The sequence below is a fragment of the Dendrobates tinctorius genome, unplaced genomic scaffold (assembly GCF_039654945.1).
Source record: "Dendrobates tinctorius isolate UK_male_01 unplaced genomic scaffold, ASM3965494v1 ptg000139l, whole genome shotgun sequence".
Classification (NCBI taxonomy): Eukaryota; Metazoa; Chordata; class Amphibia; order Anura; family Dendrobatidae; genus Dendrobates; species Dendrobates tinctorius.
Genome location: NW_027361807.1, coordinates 11,254,616 through 11,277,680, shown reverse-complemented (window position 1 = coordinate 11,277,680; position 23,065 = coordinate 11,254,616). Strand labels below are relative to the sequence as shown.

General features: G+C 43.9%; 1 protein-coding gene across 1 annotated transcript in view; it reads left to right on the top strand.

Annotated features, from left to right (window-relative positions):
- The first annotated feature begins 1,318 nt into the window (after window positions 1–1,318).
- UTP20 (UTP20 small subunit processome component) overlaps window positions 1,319–23,065 on the top strand; it is a 187,324-nt gene continuing 165,577 nt past the window's right edge. The window contains exons 1-6 of the mRNA XM_073545021.1: window positions 1,319–1,469; window positions 3,983–4,063; window positions 14,852–14,918; window positions 16,245–16,377; window positions 17,106–17,294; window positions 18,611–18,692. Of these exons, the coding sequence (XP_073401122.1) occupies window positions 1,425–1,469; window positions 3,983–4,063; window positions 14,852–14,918; window positions 16,245–16,377; window positions 17,106–17,294; window positions 18,611–18,692 (597 nt within the window). The 5' untranslated portion in view covers window positions 1,319–1,424. The remainder of the gene's footprint in view (window positions 1,470–3,982; window positions 4,064–14,851; window positions 14,919–16,244; window positions 16,378–17,105; window positions 17,295–18,610; window positions 18,693–23,065) is intronic.

The following is a 23,065-nucleotide window of genomic DNA, read 5'->3' as shown; positions in this document are numbered from 1 at the left end:
CACTAACATGAAGTACAATATGTCACGAGAAAACAATGTCAGAATCACCAGGATCCATGGAAGCGTTCCAGAGTTATTACCTCATAAATGGACAGTGGTCAGAATTGTAAAAATTTGCAAAACACAAGCCGCGGAGACACCATCACATGTTTCTCAACGCAAGCAATGACTAGCCAGGTCTTTTCCCCCGGGAAGGAACAACCACGGGAAGGGCAGTCTCCAATGAAGGAAACCACCTATGCCAAAACATGGTATCCATCCACAGACAGCTGTTTCGGGGTATTGCCCCTCATCAGTGTGGAGTAGGAAACTGGCTAGTAGGAGCAATGCCTAGTAGAAGACTGTGAAAACTGAGGATGAATGAACTCATGGAGATCATCATCCAACACTGCGGAGACACCATCACGTTTCTCAACGCAGTGATTCTAGAGCAATGCCCCCATCCCTTATGGGAAATATGTAAAACATGCAAAACACAAGTCGCGGAGACACCATCACATGTTTCTCAATGCAAGCAATGACTAGTAAGGGAATGACTGCCCTTCACGTGGTTGTTCCTTCCCGGGGAAAGACCTGGCTAGTCATTGCTTGCGTTGAGAAACATGTGATGGTGTCTCCGTGGCTTGTGTTTTGCATGTTTTTACATATTTCCCATAAGGGATGGGGGCATTGCTCTAGAATCACTGCGTTGAGAAACATGTGATGGTGTCTCCGCAGTGTTGGATGTTGATCTCCATGAGTTCATTCATCCTCATTTTTCACAGAATTATAAAAACTGGCCTGGTCATTAACATGCAAACCACCCTTGGAGGTAAAGGGGTTAAAACTGTAATTCCGTAACCATAGAAACATGTCTAACACATCTCACTGAAGAAGCTTTTGGGTAAATTTGTTGTCACTACATTTTTTTTTCTTTTTTGCAATGAACCATAAAGCGGTTCCGTTTATTTTCCTGCTTGAAGCTTGGCAGAAACATAATGTAGCACTGTAACTCCAGGCTGCTGACCCAGCCCAGTGCGCGTGGAGGAATCTGCGCCAGGATGTCCCTACACCAGTGAGGAGCATGTCACAGGCAGCTGCTGCAAGGACTGAGCACTAGCAGGGCCTACTGCTACTATGAGGCTGCTGCAGACAGATAAGGGAAGGCAGACACGGAGAATCTCCCGCAGACTATCACTTGTCAAAAACGCCACGCCGTGTTTAGTTTCTGCCTATCGACGCCAATCACAAGATGGCGGCTGGAGCGCATGCGTATACATTGTGGTTGGCAACTTGAATTCTGATTCCGGAAATCCGGCCTGATTCTCCGAGGCAACATGGCGGCTTCCATTATCTAGCAACGTGTTTTTTTTTTTTTACTGCAGACGAGAAAGTAGAATAACGCTCACCATTGTAGTGATACGGTTTCCTAACTCTCGTCAGCCATGAAGGGGAAGTCATCTCACCATAAGGCTGAGAACACATATAAGGTAAGTGATGAGCATCGGCTGCCCGTGCTCACGTGGGAGATGGTGTGTACAAGGTGGAGTGAGGCGAAGAGTCGGTGCTGCAGCCCTGGGGGTCCCCAGCTCCCACTACACGTCTCCAGTCCCCTCACTGGAGGGCCCCCCGGAGCCCCCTCACTGGAGACCCGCGAGCTCCTCACTGGAGGGCCCCGGAGCCCCCTCACTGGAGGGGCCCCCTCACTGGAGGGCCCCCCGGAGCCCCCTCACTGGAGGGCCCCCCAGAGCCCCCTCACTGGAGGGCCCCCCGGAGCCCCCTCACTGGAGGGCCCCCCGGAGCCCCCTCACTGGAGGGGCCCCCGGAGCCCCCTCACTGGAGGGGCCCCCGGAGCCCCCTCACTGGAGGGGCCCCCGGAGCTCCCTCACTGGATGGCCCCCCGGAGCCCCCTCACAGGAGACCCGCGAGCTCCCTCACTGGAGGGGGCCCCCGGAGCCTCCTCACTGGAGACCGCGAGCTCCCTCACTGGAGGCCCACCAGAATGTGCACAGGTAGCTGGGGGGCTTGTGCTGGATCTTACCATGGGCTTTGGCCCCTATTATTGTGTCCCCAGTGTTAGTGTACAGGGACAGCCCACAGTCACCAGGATGAGGGATGTCCATAGGCTTCTATGGATATGAAACCTCTGCCCAAGACTCACTGGCTGAGATTTCCAGTGCCACATTTTCAGTTCCAACTAACAAAGTTCCACTCTGTAGCACTATAGCATGCAAACATGAAATTTGAATTGCGTTGCTGCTCCACAAAATAGGGAAAAAAAAAAAGAATACTTGGTGCATAAATTGCTCAATCCATGTATACCCAGCATCCACAATCAGGCCTGTTTCCCACAACCGTTTCTCCTGTACGTGTGGTGACAGTTTTCACACGTACTAGAGACACCTACACACACAGACCCATTCTGTGCACATGTCAGTGTGTTTCCACGGACCGAGTGTCTGTGGGCAAAACACCCTGACATGTCCATTTTTTACCGTCAGCACGTACGGCAAAACGTCCCGCACATGTGCACGCTGAGAACACAGATTGATGTCCTCCGTGTGTCACTCACCGACACCGGGGAAGAAGCGCTACTGTTCCCCGGCGGCAGGTGCTTAAGACGACTCATTCTCCCCTCCTCTGCCAGCGCGCGGAGGAGAATAATGAGCGTTAAATTAAAGTCTGAATGACAGCAGGTGGAGGCTTTTGGGACTCTTACCTCCATCATCCGACACCTGCTGCCGCTAATAGTGACAGTAGGTGCGGATGATCGGGGTATTCCTCAGCCCCCACCTGCTGTTGTTCAGACTTTAATATAAAGCTCATCATTCTCCTCTGCTCGCCAGAAGAGCAGGAGAGAATGATGACAGCCAGGTTCAGCACCTGCTGCCGGGGAACAGCGCTTACTGTAGAACTTCCCCAGCGGCTGTCCGTGTGTGGTACTGATGCGGCACATGTAGTAACACACATGGACATCTTCGGTACCGGAAATAAATGGACGTGTGAAAGAGGCCTCAAGTGCGATTCTCATTGCTGGAAGCTAGCCTAATGTGAAGCCTCTCTTTAGGCCGAAGCCTACATTTATATGTAAAGGTAGGATCCTACTGTAAATAAAAACGCCTGAGGGGTGGAGTGCTTGGTCAGGGAGCCTATGTATACAAAGAGCAAAAGACTGACCGTCACTTCCAAATAGAAAACAGGTTTGTACAGGTGCTTACTATGAGTAGCCATCTCTATAGATCACCAACAAATAAAGTAGCGTTATAGCATGCAAACATGAAATATATGAAATTTGAATTGCATTACTGCTCTAGAAAATAGGAAAAATGGAGATGGCTACTCTTAGTATGCACCTGTACACATTAAGATAGGTTTCCAGCAAAGAGAATCGTCTTATTATGGCTGCTGGGTACACATGAATTGGCCAACTTATGCGCCAAGTATTCTCATTTTTTCCTATTTTCTAGAGCAGTAATTCAATTCAAATTTCATATGTTTCATGTTTTCATGCTACAGAGTGCAGCTTTATTTGATAGTTATACTCTTAGTATGCACCTGTACACACCTGTCTTCTGTTTGGAAGTGAGAGTCAGTCTTTTGATATAAATTTTCAGTTCCATCAGATATTGGGCTTATTGGTCATCTTCCCCCTAGAAGACTATGTCTCGGTGCCTCTTTGCGTGGTCATCTTAAACAGGTTTCACTGTATTCTGCTGATGAGTTTCTGATGTGCTATAAAGTTTAAAATTTTGTGTAATATAGCAAAACAACGACATTAAAGTCTATTCGCTCACAAGAGTTAATGTGGTCTGTTGGGTTCCATCATGATGTCCGTCATTTTACTGTACAAAATAGTGTAGCATGCTGTACTATTTTGTATGATATTCTTGGAAAGATCTCCGATTCAATGCAGATGTGAATAGAGCCTTATCTGTTTTGTGTTTTGGTATTTATAAATGTCCAGTTTTTGTATCATAATTTTTTTCTGCTTTGTATCTTTTAGTTTCTGACATTTTCTGAAAGATTAGCAAATGTGAACATTAACATCATACATCGCATTGACAGGACTGAAAGCTTTTCAGAGGTAAGATATACATATGTGATAGTTGTTTTCTCTCAGTGTGTAGGCTCATTAAATGGTTTGCATGTAGTGCAATATGTCATCAGATTATTAATATGCTTATCGCACTATATTGCTGTATTGTGTGTAACTATTTGTGCTTTAGATGGGCTCCTAACTATAGCTAGGCAAAGAAAGGGCTGCACAACTTTCTCTGTCCAACACTGATCTTTCAATGCAGGAGATAAAACCGGAAGGGAATTGTTAAATCCTAATTAGCTGTGATACCTTCCATGATGTCACGGGCATGTAGTCAGTGACATGCCTCCAAGGAGGTGTCTGTGTATATGTAGAAGAGCTGTGGTGTGTAGCAGTACTGTATGAGTATGTTAGGCTAAGTGCACACGTAGCAGAAAATTTCTGCTCAAAAACCTGACTCCCTTCCCAGAAAGCGCGCCTTTTTTGTCTTCGCGTTTTCCGCGCGTTTTCGTTGCGGTTTTTGCACGTTTTTTTGCGCGGTTTTGATGCGTTTTTTCGGCGCGTTTTCCAAACGCATTGAACAAGCCAGAAACGCGGAAAAATCCACAAAATTAATGAGCATGCTGCGTTTTTTACCGCGATGCGTTTTTTTTTCGCGGTAAAAAACGCATCAATATGTACAAAGTGCAAAATGCATAGAAATTAATGGGAAGCTTATTTTTAGCGGTTTTATAGTCAAAACCGCTAAAAAAACAACTAAAAAAACGCTGTGTGTGAACACAGCCTAAAAGAGCCATAATGCATAGCAATGCTGTATGTAAAAGAGCTTCAACATATAGCAGTGCTGTGCGAGTATATGTAGAATATCTGTGATGTATATCATTGCTATGTAAGTACTCGAATGTGGAAGAGCTGGGATGTATAACAGTGTTGTGTGAGAGCTTGTACAGGTTCTTCTCACAAAATTAGAATATCATCAAAAAGTTAATTTATTTCAGTTCTTTAATACAAATGTGAAACTCATTATATAGTCATTACAAACAGTGATCTATCCCAAGTGTTTATTTCTGTTAATGATGATGATTATGGCTTACAGCCAATGAAAACCCAAAAGTCATTATCTCAGTATATTAGAATAATTAACAAAAAACACCTGCAACAGCTTCCTAAGTGTTCACAAAGGTCCTTTAGTCTATTTCAGTAGGCTCCACAATCATGGGGAAGACTGCTGACTTGATAGATGTCCAGAAGTCAGTCACTGACACACTCCACAAGGAGGGTAAGCCACAAAAGGTCATTGCTAAAGTAGCTGGCTGTTCACATAGTGCTCTATCCAAGCATATTAATGGAAAGTTGAGTGGAAGGAAAGAGTGTGGTAGAAAAAGGTGCACAAGCAACCAGAATATCCGCAGCCTTGAAAGGATTAAGAAAAGGCCATTCAAAAATTTGGGGGAGATTCACAAGGAGTGGACTGCTGCTGGAGTCATTGCTTCAAGAGCCACCACACGCAGACGTATCCAGGACATGGGCTACAAGTGTCGCATTCCTTGTGTCAAGCCACTCATGACCAATAGACAACGCCAGAAGCATCTTACCTGGGCCAAGTAGAAAAAGAACTGGACTGTTGCTCAGTGGTCCAAGGTGTTGTTTTCAGATTAAAGTAAATTTCGCATTTCATTTGGAAACCAAGGTCCCAGAGTCTGGAGGAAGAGTGATGAAGCACACAATCCCAGCTGCTTGAGGTCTAGAGTGAAGTTTCCAGAACTATTGATGATTTTGGGAGCCATGTCATCTGCTGTTGTAGGTCCACTGTGTTTTCTAAAGACCAAAGTCCGCACAGTCGTTTACAGGACATTTTATAGCACTTCATGCTTCTCTCTGTTGACAAGCTTTTTAGAGATGGAAATTTCATTCTCCAGCAGGACTTGGCACTTGTCCACACTGCCAAAAGTACCAATACCTGGTTTAAAAACAACAGTATCACTGTGCATGATTGGCCAGCAAACTCACCTGACCTTGACCCCATAGAGAATCTATGGGATATTGTCAAGAGGATGATGAGAGACACCAGACCCAACAATGCAGACGAGCTGAAGACTGCTATCAAAGCAACCTGGGCTTCCATAACACTTCAGCAGTGCCACAGGCTGATCGCCTCCATGCTACTCCGCAATGATGCAGTAATTCATGCAAAAGGAGCCCTAACCAAGTATTGAGTGCATTTACTGAACATACATTTTGGATTTTAAGGGGAACCTGTATATAAGCTCCCAACCCGACCTGTAAGAGAAAAAAAATAACTTTATTATGCCCACTCTTGGTCCGGCGCCTCCCTCCTGCTTGCTTCGTGTGGATGACGTGTCCCTGCATCATCCACACAGTCTTCTCGGCACCGCTCTCCTGCGCAGGTGTACTTCTCTGCCCTGTGAAGGGCAGAGCAAAGTACTGCAGTGCGCAGGTAGCAGGGCTCTTTGACCTTTCCTGCTCTGCTCCTTCCTCCTGTGACCTGCTGACGCTCCCCCACCACTGCCTGAGCAGGTACATCTGGACTATAAGATGCACCCCCTGTTTTCTGCCACATTTTTGGAGGAAAAAAGTGCATCCTATAGTCTGCAAAATGCGTTAAATATATTTCTAAATGTACTGGTGACAACCAATCCAATCCACACAGGTAAAGACTTCAAACCATACAGTAGATGTCAATACATTAAGTTGTGTGTAACAATGAGAAATGACACAGATGAAAAGTATTGATCACGTTTACTGACGTTTATTTAATCCTTCATACAAAAGATGTTGTTGGTGAGAACAGCTTGAAGACGTCTCCTGTATGGAGAAACTAGTCGGATGCATTGCATGTGGGCCCATTCTTCCAAATAAACATTCTTCAAATCCTGAAGATGGAGAAAAATTACCACACCGGCGCTTAACACAGCTGAGTTTAAAGCAGCTGACAAACAGGCAGATGAAGTGTGCCTCTCTGCCACAAAAATAAACCAATGTAAAATATGAAGTTGCCGCGCTGAAAGCGCTGTACAGCCTAAATTGCTGTTATAGGACACACTGTCTGCCAGAAACGCACAAACCAGAGTACTCACTGCTGTGTGTGGTGTGTACTATCTGTTGTCCGTCCCTCAATGGAGGCCAGTGGATGAAGGAAAAAAGCCTGGCTTCAGTGCAGGGAGCGTCCTCCCGTTTGCATGTGAAAATCCCCCAAGCGATGAGCCACAGAATGCGGCGGACAGCCTCGGCCAATGGCGCCGCCGTGGTGTAGCGTGGTGAAGCGGTGACGTCACCAGTCCGAACTGATGGACATGTGAAGGTGGAGGCGTGGGTATCCCAGGTAGAAGACGCCATTACACCCATGGAAGCCAAACTAACGAAGGTGGCAGGCTCTATGAACGTGTGGAGGCTAAAAGCAGATCACCTGGAGAATAAGATGCACCGGAATAACATTCGAATTGTTGGTCTACCGGAGCGCTCGGAAGGACATCATCCGGAGCAATTCCTAGAAGATTGGCTTAAAACCACTTTGGGAGATGAGTTCTCCCCAATCTTTGCGGTGGAAAGGGCTCACAGGGTCCCTACTAGGCCTCTACCTCCTGGAGCACCACCTAGACCTTTTTTGGCAAGTCTCAACTGCAGGGATAGAGACGTGGCTCTACGTCTGGCGAGACAAGAGTCCTATCAAGTTCAACAATGCCACGATTTCGATTTTCCCAGACTTTCTCTATGGAACTTCAGAAACAACGGGCATAGCTTACGGAGGTCAAAAGACATCTACGGGAGAGGAATGTTATGTACTCGATGATTTACCCGGCCCGGCTCCGGGTGGTCCACGAGGGTTCTACTTTATTTTTTACAGATCCGGCGGAGGCGGCGGAGTGGCTGCGGTCTCACAAAGGGTCTGCTGCAAAGGAATCTTAATGTATCTATGGCCAGTTGGTATTTTTTCTATTAATCGGCTGATTGGAGCTCTATTCGAAAGCGTCCAAGATACCAACAAGACCGGACACTGAATTCAGTGATGGTATCCCCTAGTTTTCTTTGTGATGGGAGTACAGGACTCTGTTCCCGCGTTGTTAGTTGTTTTTTTACTTTGTGTTTTTTCCGCTGTGGTTTTTTTTGTATTTTTTAGGTATCGCATTGACAACAATTTCAGTTTCTAGGTGATGTCTCTAAATTTTGCCTGGGTAATATTATGCATTATGTTCAGCGGAGCAAAACATGGGGTCGGAGTTGATATGTATGACAAGGAATGTGAGGGGTATAAACCCCCCCCCCAAAAAAAAAAAAAAATCAAGGTTTTCTCACAGATCAGACATTATCACCCTCACATTGTGGCCTTGGTGGAGACACACCTGACTAGCGATACAGCGCGGTGCGTACAGAAGCCTTGGGTACAATGGTCTGTCCATACATTCCACACCAGCGACTCGAGGGGTCTCACTGTTGGTACATAAAGACGTTAGATGGGAAGCTAGGGAGATTCGGAAGGACCCTGAGGGTCGTTTTATTTTTGTCCATGCAATGATAAATACCAGGAAATATGTGGTTATGTATTTATAATCCTCCCCCGGCCCGCATATCCATTCTGCAGAAGACAATGAGTTTTGCCCTTAATTACCTAGACGCTGATGTTATTTGTATGGGAGACTTTAACATGGTTATGAACAATTGTCTCAATAAATTAAGGTTGGATGATGGAGCGACTGGGGGGTCCTCTCCACCGACTACAACCCTGTTGTCATTATTCATGGGGGGTGGCGGGTGGTTGGATTTGTGGAGGGTGCGTCATCCTGAGTTAAGGGAATATACCTGCCACTCATCCACTAAACGCTCTCTATCACGCATAGACTACATATTTGGTCTTAGCGGTCTGGCAGCAATGTGGGTGACTGATATAGAACATGGAAGCAGGGGGATCTCAGACCATAGTCCGGTTATCCTTAAACTCAAATATGGGCATGTAAACCAAGGGATAGCTTGGAAGTTGAATCCTTTCTGGTTAAAATTGATGGGACCCCTAGACAGAACGATTGGTCAGTTGCATTGTTTCATCGTGTCTCACCCGGAACCTCAAGATATTAATTTATTTTGGGATGCCCTTAAGGCATATCTGAGGGACTGTTTGTCCTCCACAATCTCTTATATTAAGCGGGTAACTTCAGAGAGGGATGATGAGGTGGAGCAACGACTGAATGATTCAGAGGCTACTTATATAACTAACCAAACCAGTGGGAACAGGAGTGAGTGGTTGGCTGCCCAGAGGTTATATACTCAGTATGTGGACACTAAATCTAAACGTAAACTATTCTTTACCCGTCAATCCTATTTCGAATTGGGGAACCAGACTGGCAAATTTTTGGCCTATCTGGTGCGCCAACATAACACTTCCAACACGATATTACAGATTCGTAGGGCGGATGGTATATCGGTGTCTTCGACCGAGGAGTTTCTTGGCTGTTTTCAGGATTACTACAGGTCATTATATGAATCTAAAAGTGACTTTGACACTTTGGGGTGCCTAGACTATTTATCAGATGTATCATTCCCCACATTAGATCCTGAGCAGCGGGCCCTTATGGATGCTGTGTTCACTGCAGAGGAGATAGAAAAGGCCATGACAGACATGGCTTCTGGGAAGTCCCCTGGACCTGATGGGTTCCCTATTGAATTATATCGGAAGTACCGGGATATATTGACGCCACTTTTAGTGAAGGTATTTCTGGGAATTTGGGAAAGGAATTCTATGCCTGAGTCTTTTTACGAGACTAACATCATAGTGCTGAGGAAGGAGGGGAAGGACCCTTTGGAATGTGGATCCTATCGTCCCATTTCGCTAGTGAATGTGGACTATAAAAATTTTCACCGAGATTCTAGCTACTAGACTGAATTCAATTATATTGAATCTTATACAGTATATCCTGATCAAACGGGCATTATGCCTGGTAAGAGTACTTCCATTAACATCAGAAGAGTCCAGTCAATAGTCCAATATAGCTCCCTAATGCCAGACAACAAATGGGCATTGGCTCGTTGGATGCTGCCAAGGCTTTTGACTCTCTTGAATGGCCTTTCCTCTCCGCATGTTTGCAAAGGTATGGCTTTGGCAATAAATTTATAACATGGATCAAAGTACTATATATGAAACCTAAGGCCCGTATTATAATAAATAATTCTATATCTGAGTCTTTCGCATTGCATAGGGGAACCCGTCAGGGTTGCCCTCTTTCCCTGGCCCTCTTCGCCCTTGCGATAGAGGCACTAGCAATACGTATAAGGTCCTCCCCTAACATCCGAGGTATAAATATAGCAGGTCGGGTGGATACCATAGGCCTATATGCCCATGATATGGTGATATTTTTGAATGATGTGGAAGAAACTTTGCAACAGGTAATATCCCTTATAGATAGATTCAGTAAATATTCAGGTCTACATATAAATTGGGAGAAGTCTGCCCTGTTACCCTTTCCCGTGCCCCGATGCCTCAGCTGGAGGCTCTCTCCTCGCTGTCTACTGTATCTAGTTTTAAATATTTGGGCATCCATATATCTAACAATAGTACGCTTGATCTACAACTTAATGTCCACCCATTGTTGGAACTAGTTAAAGTTAAATTTGCACCCTGGAGTAGGCTCCCATATCTGTGGCTGGACGCATTAACCTGATTAAAATGATAATACTCCCTAAATTTAGCTACTCGCTCCAGCACAGTGCGTTAGCCGTGCCCAAGTCCTTTTTTGTTAATCTTAACTCTCTGGTCACGTCCTTTATTTGGGGGAAAACTAGGCCCAAACTTAAATTGTCTACTTTACAAAGACCAAAGAAGGGAGGTGGGGTGGCGTGCCAGATTTTTTTCCTGTAATACTTAGCTGGGCAGGATAAAGCCTTAAGTAAATGGATGCCGGGTATTTGCCTCCCCAATTCTGAAAGCTACCTGCTTCACGCTGCACAAGCGGATTGCCCATTAGGTTTCCTTGAGTTAGAGAAAACTAATGTCCCACGTCTGCTGCCCCTGCTCCGGCTGGCACGATTAATATGGAGACAAATCAAGAATGTAATTGGGTTTAAAATGTTATTGCTGAAATGCCCCTGTGGAATAATAACTATTTTCCGGGGTTACTGGAATCACCCATCCGCCGCTTTTTGGACTCAGTGTGACGTTTCTTCAGTGGGAGACCTGTATGACCAAGGGATCTTAAAGTCTTCTGAACAATTACAGGCCATACATGATATTCCGAGATCTCAATTTTTTCGTTATTTGCAGTTGAGATCGGCTCTTCAATCACATATAAGGGACAGGGGTGTGGACCGTACTATTTCATCTTTACCCCTGATAGGAATCCTTAATTCGCAGGGCCCCCAGGGTCTCATATCCTCTTTGTATACATACATGCTGTCAGTAGGGGCAGAATCGGCCATAAGCTCTATTAAGATGAAGTGGGAACGACTCATGCCTGATACGCAGAGAGAGGAATGGGAGGAGATTCTGGAGTCTCCGATTGGAGTATCACCATCTATAAATAACAGAATGATACTACTATTTATAATCAATCATATTTGACTCCGGTGCGACTTTTCAGGATGGGTCGGCTTCAATCATCAGAATGTTTGCGATGTCACTCTCCAGACTCTGATTTTATTCATATGGTGTGGCAATGTCCCACTATCCTACACTACTAGAAAGAGGTGACTACACTACTGACATCCCTGGTGCAGGCCCCTGTTCCTCTAGAGCCATTGGTCTGCTTGTTTGGAGTATGGGGGGAGTAGATTTGGGATCGCTATACTGGGGTCTTCCTGCGCGAGACGCTGTTTATGGCACGGAAGGTGCTGGCACTACGGTGGATGGGGGGGTTCATTTCCTTCCCTTAGATTCTGGATTGAGCTGGTAAATTCGATTGTTCCATATGAGCGCACGTTATACCAAAATAGGGGATGCCCAGGTAAATTTGAAAAGATCTGGGAGAGGTGGAATTCCTCTCACCTCACTTTACAAGGCTGAGACATCACACGTGACACGGTATGATATAGGAGACCAGGCTGCGGAAATAGTAGATACTAGTTGATGTAGTGGTAGTTGTAGTTTAGGAATTTTAGTTAGATTTTATTTCTGAGTGATATGACAAGGTTTGTGAAATTGGATTGGCATCCATGCTGGAAAATGTATAACCAATTGTCCTTCATGTATGATTGGAAAGATATGTACATATTACCTTGTTTATAAGAGTGTGCAATTTCTCTGCATTATATTTTACAATGGACTGAAACGTGTGTTATGTATAATGATTGTTATCATAAGCCATTGTGTATGTTGTGCATTCTTTGTGTCCTGAGGTTCAATAAACGAATTTAAAAAAAAAACAAAAAACGATCCTGATGACTTTGAGAGCAGTCACTGATGTGACTGGACTGCTCTCAAAGACAGCCAACTATACACTGACGGGAGGTAATTGCACGCAGTTTATAACACTGAGCTGCTATGAAAAAGTTCTCGCACAAGTGGTGCCGTAAGAGAGGGCATCAGAGATGATCAGCTGATGAACTCTGGTGTACTTTCTCACGGCAGCTCAGTGATGTGCTGCTAGAGCGATTACCTCCTGTCAGTGTATCGCTGGCGGCCAGTTTGAGCAGTCACATCTCCCTATGTGACTGTTCTACATGTGAGATCGCCGTGGGACACTTGGGATTATGTGGACTACGGTGGACAGTTGAGTATATGATGGTTTAGCATTTTTTATTTTTTTTATAAGACATGAGCGCCGGGAATTGAGCATTAAGGTGAGTATGTTTTTTTATTTTAAATTTTTTTTATAGGAGATGACCGCATCGGGGATTTGGTGTATGTAGTTATTTTACATGTTTTTTTTTTTTTTTTTTTTTTAAAGTGTGAGCACAGGCGCCTGCTGACGAAAGACTACTTCTCTAGTCAGTGGCTCCTGCCATCACTGTTATCAGTGGCAGAAGACATAGGCTTATGGGAGGAGTAGTCTCATCACCCAACGCCTGCTGACCTGCGTAAAGCTTTTCACTGCTGCGAGTCACAGCTCCTTGGTCACGCTGACATCTGACAGCAGGACCCTGCAGCACTCTGACGGCCGTAGCGATCTTATTTGCAGTAGCGTTATCACCAATCAGTGCCGCCGTGTCGGTATTTCCCACGCTGTCACACAGATGACAGCGTGGGAAACACCATAGGAAGTCATTAAAAACGCAAACAAAAACTCAACAAATCTGTAAACATTTTTTTACCTGTGTTTTTGCTGTGGATTTGGCTGACTCAATTGAAGTCAATGTGAGGAAAACGCTAAAAATCCGCTCAAAGAATTGACATGCTGCAGAAAAACAAATGCACTGCAAATACGCAAAGGAAATGTACTGATCATGTGCACAATACTTCAGCATAGCCATTGAATTAGCTTGCATAAGGATTCCATAGTGTTTTTGGCGCATTTCCGCGTGGAGAGAACGCATCAAAAACGCAACGTGTGCACATAGCCTTATAGTATCCAAATAATTCAATTTTGGTCTCCTCTGATCACACTATATTCTCCAAGTATTCACAGGCTTGTCTAAATGTTGAGCAAACTTGTTCTTGAACATGCATTTTGTTCAGCAATGGATTCGTGCATATAAGCCATGGAGCGTGAGTGCTTTACTTATTGTTTTCTTTGAAACTATTGTACCTGCTGATTCCAGGTCTTTCTGTAGCTCCTCACAGGTGGTATTTGGCTCTCACTCCTCTGAAACCTTGTGGGGAGTACCTGGTCTTGTCTGGTTTATGGTGAAATTGTTGTTTCCACTTCCAGATCATGGCCCCAGAGTGCTCACTGGATCCTTCAGTAGTTTATAAATTCTTCTGTAACCAATGCCATCAGTATGTTTTGCATTAATAAGGTTGCAAGGGTCTTAAGACGGCTCACTGCTTTTATCCATCTTGAGAGGTTTCTTGTGTGGCCCCTTAGTAATGAGACACCTTTTTATAGGCGATCAGTTGAACCAACTGATTATTTTTCACTAAGTTGCATGATTGCCTTCTAATTACTGATTTCATCCGGAGCCGTGACTTTCCGTGATCTTTTGCACCTTTCTTCCTTTCCATGTTCAATACTTTTTCCCTGTGTAATTTCTTATTACACATAACTTACCTTAATTTATGGACATCTATGCTTTCAATTATTTGCGTGTGTGATTGAAATCTGGTCAGAATTTCATGTCACTAGCACCTTTAGAAATATCTTTACTTAGAAAATTGGTAACGTGTTTAATACTTATTTCGCCCACCGTAAATGGATTTTTAATTTTCAGGAAAATGAAATCCAAAATGCTGAAAAATGACTAAAATACCCCCAGCAGGTACGCTCCCGTCCCAGGTCCAGCATCGGCTCCCCATATCTGCTCGGATCTGTGTGTTTTGGCTGTAGCGGTGACATCACATCAACAGTGAATAGCACCACTGTAGTGAATTCTCGATCTCAGTAGCTGTGCAGAGGTAGGTGGCGCGAATGGCTGAGCTCAGTGATTGGTCACAGTGTTGGTGCACGCTGTCGAAGCCATGTCACCCGCTACAGTCAAGCCTGAGAGATTCAAGCAGCACTGGAGATCCAGGGAGGGAAAGTATCCGCTTTGTTTTGTTATTTCAGGTATTTTTACAACGTTTGGGGTCCACTTTCCTGAAGGTGGGAAAACCCCTTAATTGCCAGTGTCCAATGAAGCCATTTGTAACGGACTAAAAAGACAGATGTGGTTATTTTATGCAAGATTAGTTTAACCTCATAACAACTGATCATAAACTATTACATGTTTTTTTTTTTCTTCTGGTGGTTCTAGGAAGTGGAGACATATTTCTTTGAAGGTTTGCAGAAATGGAGAGATCTCAACCTCACTGAAAATTTTGGTATGTACACATTTATAATAGAGTATATTATAGTACACTGCTTTGGCACGGAAGCATGGTTCTGAGTTTAACAAATGCTCGTTTGCTTGCCGCTTATCTTGGTTGCAATATACTTTAGGGTACCGTTACACTTAGCGATGCACCAGCGATCCCGACAACGATATGGATCGCTGGTACATCGCTAAGTGGTCGCTAGTGAGCTGCCACACAGGCAGATCTCACAAGCGACATAGCGGGGGTCAGGGGTCGCTACTTACCTGTCAGACGCCGCGATCCTGACGTCTTCCCGCCCGCGTCCATGCCTCGCTCGTCGGCGCCACAGGAAGCGGACGACGAGAAATGATCCAGGAGCTTCTCGCGCGATCAGCGATAACCAGCGGGGGAGCCGGTCGGAGGTAAGTATCACAAGCAGCGATATCGCTAGCAATATCGCTGCAACGTCACAAAATCGGTGACTTTACAGCGATATTGCTAGCGATATCGCAGTGTGTAACGGGGGCTTTAGTTGTCTTGGCTCACTCTATTAGGCTTTGTTCACGCGTTGCGTATTTCCTACGTTCTTTTCCAATGGCAAAACCTGCTCAAATTTTAAGCTGTGTTTTACAGTACCAACAAAGTCTGAGATGTCAGGAAACTCATGCACAAAGTGTTTTTCTTTTTTCCTGCTCAATTTGGAAAACTGCAGCATGTCACTTCTTTAAGTGTTTTTTTGCAGCGTATTTTCACCCATAGAAAGCAATGAGTAAGTGCAAAAACACAATAAAAAATGCAGGTACAAGTTTAACTCACACTGTCTTGGTCTCCTCACATTAGAATGGCAGTTGGGATTAGTACATTTTAATTAACTTAGTGATGTGTACAAAGTGAACAAGCCCGAAAAAATATATTTGGCATCTCCAAGTCTATAAAAGTCCGGTCTTTCAAAATATAAAATTAATCAACCCAAATAATAAAGGTAAAGAAAAATAATCACCGCCCTTGGAATTTTTTTTTTTTTTTTCATTTTGTTTTACAGTATGCTGAATGGTAAAATTAATCTTGCCATTTAAAATTAAAACTTGTCCTCCCAAAAATAATTTTCATACAGCTATGTGAGTGGAAAAGTAAAAACAATGTTATGGTTCTTGCAAAAATGGAAAGGAAAAAGCTAAAATGCAAAAAATGGAAAATCACCATGCTGGGAAGGGGTTTAGCTGAATGAATCCATTGTGTTTTTTGCTTTTGTTGACTTTCTTCAAGTACCCACAGATATGCTTTATATGCAAAGGTCCTTTATAGTAATGTGAAAGGATAAGCTGAAGGAAGACTAAATTTTTTGTTCTTCAGTCACATTCTACAGGGAAGTGTGCAGCAAGTGCCAGTCATTCCACCTGCTCGTTTACCACCAGAACGCCATAGTGCAAAGTTTGAGGACACACCTACAAGTGAAGAATAGCCTTGCCTACCAGCCTCTGCTTGAGTATGTACAGGTCATCATGTGTTCTATAACTGTGGGATCCAATCTTGTATGTTATGTAAAATGTGTACTATCCTGATTTCAGGTGATCACCTGAGTTTTCAGAAACTCTAACTGTGGCATTCAATCAAAATAGTATTGTCCCCTAGTTATTTCTTTTAAAGTGATTGTGGGTTATTGTTCTCTTGTGGCTTTAAAGGTTTTACTTTTTAGCACCATTTTGAAACTGACCGAAGAAATGGGATCAGTATAAAGAAACTTACTAGTATGAGCTCCCGTTAGTCCAGTGAACCCACCCCACTTACCACCCCTTCCCCAGGTGGTCTCCTCTGGGACCAGAAGTGATGACTTTTCATCCATACACTCATCTGACCACTGTCGTCACTGATGGACCGTTGTCATTTATATCAGTTTCTGATGGTGGAGATGGATTGGTGGGGTTTTGACTATTTAACGGTTCTTTATTTTAAAGGAACCATGTCATTAAGTTAAAAAAAAAAAAAATGGTTTGAAAACCCCTTTGTGATTTTAATGCACTGGATTACTATCCATCCCCCTACACAACCCTGTTCTCACCCCAATCACTTGAAAAATGTGCCCATTTATGGCCATTCTTCAAAAGTACTCATTACATTGTGGTCTCAAATGATCCCCTACCACACTCTTACATATGTATTCATACTATGCAACTTGGTTGTATTCTTCATTATAATATTGTTGCTTCCATTTAGTCTGGTGGTCCAGCTGGCTCGAGATCTTCAGGCTGACTTCTACCCTCATTTTCAAGATTTCTTTAAAGCTATTTCTTCCTTGCTTGATACAAAAGATACTGAACAAATAGAATGGACATTTACATCCTTGTCTTACCTGTACAAGTACTTGTGGAGAATGATGGTGAAGGACATGCCAGTAATATACAGGTATTTACCAAAGACTAATGACACTTTTGGTAGTGTAATCCTCTAAGTAGGACTAATTTACTTATCCTTGTGACATTAACAAAAAAGTACCGTATATACTCGTGTATAAGCTGACCCCCCCCTTAATTTTGTCACAAAAAACTGGGAAAACTTATTGACTCGCGTATAAGCCTAGGGTGGAAAATGCCGAAGCTGCTGGTAAATTTCAAAAATAAAATGGGCCCCATAAGATGCTCCATAAAGTTCATGATGGCCCCATATAATGCTCCATAAAGTTCATGATGGGTTCCATAAGATGCTCCATACAAAAATATGCCTAATAATGCTGCACAGTGAATAATGGTGGCCCTATAACATGCTCCATAATAACATATGCCCCATATAATGCTGCACAGTGATTGGTGACCCCTTTTAATGCTGCACAGTGATTGGTGGCCCCTTATAATGCTGCACAGTGATTGGTGGCCCCTTATAATGCTGCACAGTGATTGGTGGCCCCTTGTAATGCTGCACAGTGATTAGTGGCCCCTTGTAATGCTGCACAGTGATTAGTGGCCCCTTGTAATGCTGCACGGTGATTAGTGGCCCCTTACAATGCTGCTGCCGCTGCCTCAAAGAAAAAAACAAACTATATACTCACCTTGTCGCTGCTGCTCCTCAGCGTTGCCGGCTCTGCAGTGACTGTTCAGGCAGAGGGCGCCTGCTAACTACGTAATGGCGCCGTCTGACCTGAACGTCACTGCCAGAGGAAGCAAGACAGCAGAGCGATGCACAGCGGTGGAACGGGGACAGGTGAATATGGCTCCCTCCGTTATACTCACCTCCTGGCATGTCTCTTGCAGCCCCCTGTGCTTATTCCATCTTCTCGGCGCTGTTCTTCCTGCTTTCAGCAGTCACGTGGTGCCGCTCATTACATATGCGCATATGTAATGAGCCGCTCATTTTGGCTAAAGGTTGTGCAACCAAGTATTAGGCTGAGGGTGCCAATACTTTTGTCTGGCCCATTTTTGGAGTTTTGTGTGAAATGATCAATGTTTTGCTTTTTGCTTCATTCTCTTTGGTGTTTTTCATTTAAGACCAATTAAATGAAGATAATAATACCAAAGAATTTGTGTTTGCAATCATTTTTAGGAAGAAACTAAGTATTATCTGACACAATTGCAGGGGTGTCGATACTTTTGGCCACAACTGTATGACTAATATTCGGTCCAGTGACAGTACAGAGTTAGAATTTAATTTAAAAAGAATATTGACGCCTGTGCCATAATTATAAATGTTGATGAAAGTGTAGAAATATTAACACCTTTTTCTTTTAGCTTATACAGTTCATTGTTGGCTCATCAGAAAGAGCATATCCGGAACTTTGCAGCAGAGAGCTTTTCATTTTTAATGCGTAAGGTAAGGACCAGATCTTTTGGTTTCGATGCATTGTGTACTATAATGCTGCGTTGCATATCAGGAGTCATGTCTCGTTATGTTCCAGATCTTCTGTCACTCACCTGATTGCCTGTCAGACGTTGCACTTCTTTTATAGATAATATAAGTACTTCCTGCATTTCAGCCTCCTCTTTTCTTTTCTTCATTCAGTCTACATTTTGTTTCCCAGATTACACCCACTATGTTCTTCTAGTCTCTATCAATCACATGATGGATCAAATGAGCATCTAGAAGCCAGTTCCATCTTTGCCTCCTGTGTGGACAGTGTGAATATTCTTATTTATTCTCCTAAATAAAATAATAAATTACAAGTATATATAGTCAGGGAGACTGAACTGTGATCCCCTAACTCTGTGACAGGCTCTGTCTAGGCATCATCAGTGAATGTGATAGGAATTTCTAAGCTTCTCGGAAAACTTCAGTGATACACAGGGATGGACACTGAGGCTATGTGCACACGTAGGTTTTTTGGTGTGTGGATTTTGGAGAGAAAACCGCAGCTAAATCTGCAGGACAAAAGCTCTGCAGTTTATCTGCGGTTTTTCCCCTGCGGTTTTACACCTCATAATGGATGAGGTGTAAAACTGCAGCGTTTCTGCACCAAACAATTGACATGCTGCGGATTGTAAACCGCGGAAAAATCCACAGCATGTGCACTGCGTTTTTTAATTTCCATAGGAAATAAAGGTACTGTACAACGCAGCAGAAACTGCTGCAGACACGCTGCGGAACCGCAGCAGAATCCGCACCGTGTGCACATAGCCTGACAGTTTGGGGCCCTTGTGCAAGAAATGTGCTTGGGCTCTCTTCCTTTTATGGCAACCGAGTTATAAATATATCTATTACATAGTCTGCTCTCATGTGTATTGCCACCCCTTATTACACAATGCCCTCTTTTATCATTACAGCACCATCCCATACATATCAAATTCTAGTTATTTTTTTTTATTTATAGCTACCTGTTCTTTATTACATATTGTCTTTTCTTATTAGATATAAACTGAAATGACTGCTGATGGAACATGGGAAAGCTTCTAGTCTGATGGAGAGCTGATGGACTTCTGGTCACCGGCTGCTCCATCAGCAGTCATTTTATATCTAACAAGAGAGGACTATGTAAAAGAGAGGGCACTGTGACTAACAAAACTAATGAGAATACGCTATGTAAGGGACCTTGCTATATATAACAAGACATGATACTACATTATAATGGGACAGCTTTATATATAACAGAGGAAGGGTGCTACATAAGAGACTGCCAGTTACATAACTAGAGAGGATGATGCATAATAAGGAACGTCCTAATAATGTCCCCTATACTGGGCTGCTTATGATAATACTAGAGGTGTGCCCGATGCTATCGCATTGGGAGGGAAGTGCGTGTGTGTGTGTGTGTGTGTGTGTGTGTGTGTGTGTGTGTATGTATACGTGTGTGTATGTGAGTACAGGCGGCGGTGGGGGGGGGGTTCAGCGGCGGCAGGTCCAGAGGTGGTGGTGGGGTCCTGGCAGCGGCCATCCGGCAGGAAAGACCGCGGCTTGCGCCCTGTGCACAGGGCGCAAGCTGCGGTCTTTCCTGCCGGCTGTGACGGAGGAGGGTGGGAGGGCAGCGGCGGGTCCTGGCAGCAGCCAGCCGGCAGGAAAGACCGCGGCTTTCGGCCTGTCCACAGGCCGCAAGCCGCCACCTTTCCTGGCGGCTGTGACGAAGGTGGGTGGGCAGGCAGCGGCGGGGGGGTCCATCGGCGGCGGGGGTCCCGTCGGTGTCCTGCTGGTGGTCCTGGTACCACCAGCGGGCGCCATATTGGAACACCCATCACTGGGGTATTTCAATATGGCGGTCAGCATACTTCTGGTCGGCGCGGTGGATTGTGGGATTCGGGGACATCCAGGCGGAAGTGCATGACAGACAATTTAAGGTAATTATATATTTGAAACGTTGCCACCTGAGGATCAGTAAAGTATCCACTGTTTTCCACATTTAATTTGGGTGCTTCCTATTTTTTTCTCTCTCTCTCGCGCTCTCTTTCTCTCTCTCTCTCTCTCTCTCTCTCTCTCTCTCTCTATATATATATATATATATATATATATATATATATATATATATATATATATATATATATACATACAGATCCCCCAACCAGTCCTCCTTGTTGGTATAATGTCCTTCATCCCTGTCCCTTCCTGGTATAATGTGTGCTATCCTGGGCCCCATCCTGGTATGTTTGTGTTTGTATGTGTCCCCATCCTGGTACGTGTGCGTCAACTCCCCCCTGCCTGGTATACAGGTGCTTCTCACAAAATTAGAAGTATCATATAAGCCATAATCAAAATTAAGAGAAATAAACACTTGAAATAGATCACTCTGTTTGTGCTGACTCTATATAATGAGTTTTACTTTTTGGATTGAAGAGCTGAAATAAAATAACTTTTTGATGATGATCTAATTTTGCAAGAAGGCACCTGTGTGTATATGTTTGTCCTCACCATATCCTGGTATGTGTCCGTCCCCATCCCATCCTGGTATACGGTCATAGGTTAAAGTTTGGGCACCCCTATTAATGTTAACCTTTTTTCTTTATAACAATTTTGGTTTTTGCAACAGCTATTTTAGTTTCATATATCTAATAACTGATGGACTCAGTTATATTTCTGGATTCAAATGAGGTTTATTGTACTAACAAAAAATGTGCAATCTGCATTTAATCAAAATTTGACCGGTGCAAAAGTATGGGCACCTCAACATAAAAGTGACATTAATATTTCGTAGATCCTCCTTTTGCAAGAATAACAGCCTCTAGTCTCTTCCTTTAGCTATTAATGAGATCCTGGATGAAGGTATTTGTTACCATTCCTGTTTACAAAACAATTCCAGTTCAGTTAAGTTTGATGGTCGCCGAGCATGGACAGCCCGCTTCAAATCATCCTACAGATGTTCAATGATATTCAGGTCTGGGGACTGGGATGGCCATTCCAGAGCATTGTAATTGTTCCTCTGCATGAATGCCTGAATAGATTTGGAGCGGTGTTTTGGATCATTGTCCTGCTGAAATATCCATCCCCTGCGTAACTTCAACTTCGTCACTGATTCTTGCACATTATTATCAAGAATCTGCTGATACTGAGTTGAATCCATGCGACCCTCAACTTTAACAAGATTCCCGGTGCCGGCATTGGCCACACAGCCCCAAAGCATGATGGAACCTCCACCAAATTTTACTGTGGGTAGCAAGTGTTTTTCTTGGAATGCTGTGTTTTTTAGCCTCCATGCATAACGCCTTTATGTATGACCAAACAAATCAATCTTTGTTTCATCAGTCCACAGGACCTTCTTCCAAAATGTAACTGGCTTGTCCAAATGTGCTTTTGCATACCTCAGGCGACTCTGTTTGTGGCGTGCTTGCAGAAACGGCTTCTTTTGCATCACTCTCCCATACAGCTTCTCCTTGTGCAAAGTGCGCTGTATTGTTGACCGAGGCACAGTGACACCATCTGCAGCAAGATGATGCTGCAGGTCTTTGGAGGTGGTCTGTGGATTGTCCTTGACTGTTCTCACCATTCTTCTTCTCTGCCTTTCTGATATTTTTCTTGGCCTGCCACTTCTGGGCTTAACAAGAACTGTACCTGTGTTCTTCCATTTCCTTACTATGTTCCTCACAGTGGAAACTGACAGGTTAAATCTCTGAGACAACTTTTTGTATCCTTCCCCTGAAAAGCTATGTTGAATAATCTTTGTTTTCAGATCATTTGAGAGTTGTTTTGAGGAGCCCATGATGCCACTCTTCATAGGAGAATCAAATAGGAGAACTACTTGCAAGTGGCCACCTTAAATACCTTTTTTCATGATTTGATACACCTGGCTATGAAGTTCAAAGCTCAATGAGGTTACAAAACCAATTTAATGCTTCAGGAAGTCAGTAAAAAGTAGTTAGAGTGTTCAAATCAAGAAAATGATAAGGGTGCCCATACTTTTGCACCGGTCAGATTTTGTTTAAATGCAGATTGCACATTTTCTGTTAGTACAATAAACCTCATTTGAATCCAGAAATATAACTGAGTCCATCAGTTATTAGATATATGAAACTGAAATAGCTGTTGCAAAAACCAAAATTGCCCAAACTTTAACATATGACTGTATGTCTGTGTGTTCCCATCCTGGTATATGTGTTTGTGTGTATCACCATCCCATCCTGGCTGGTATGTTTGTGTGTCGCCATCCCATCCTGGTATATGTGTGTGTGTGTGTGTCCCCATCTCATAATGGTATGTGTGTGTGTGTGTCCCCATCGCTTTCTGGTATGTGTGTGTGTCCCCATCGCTTTCTGGTATGTGTGTGTGTC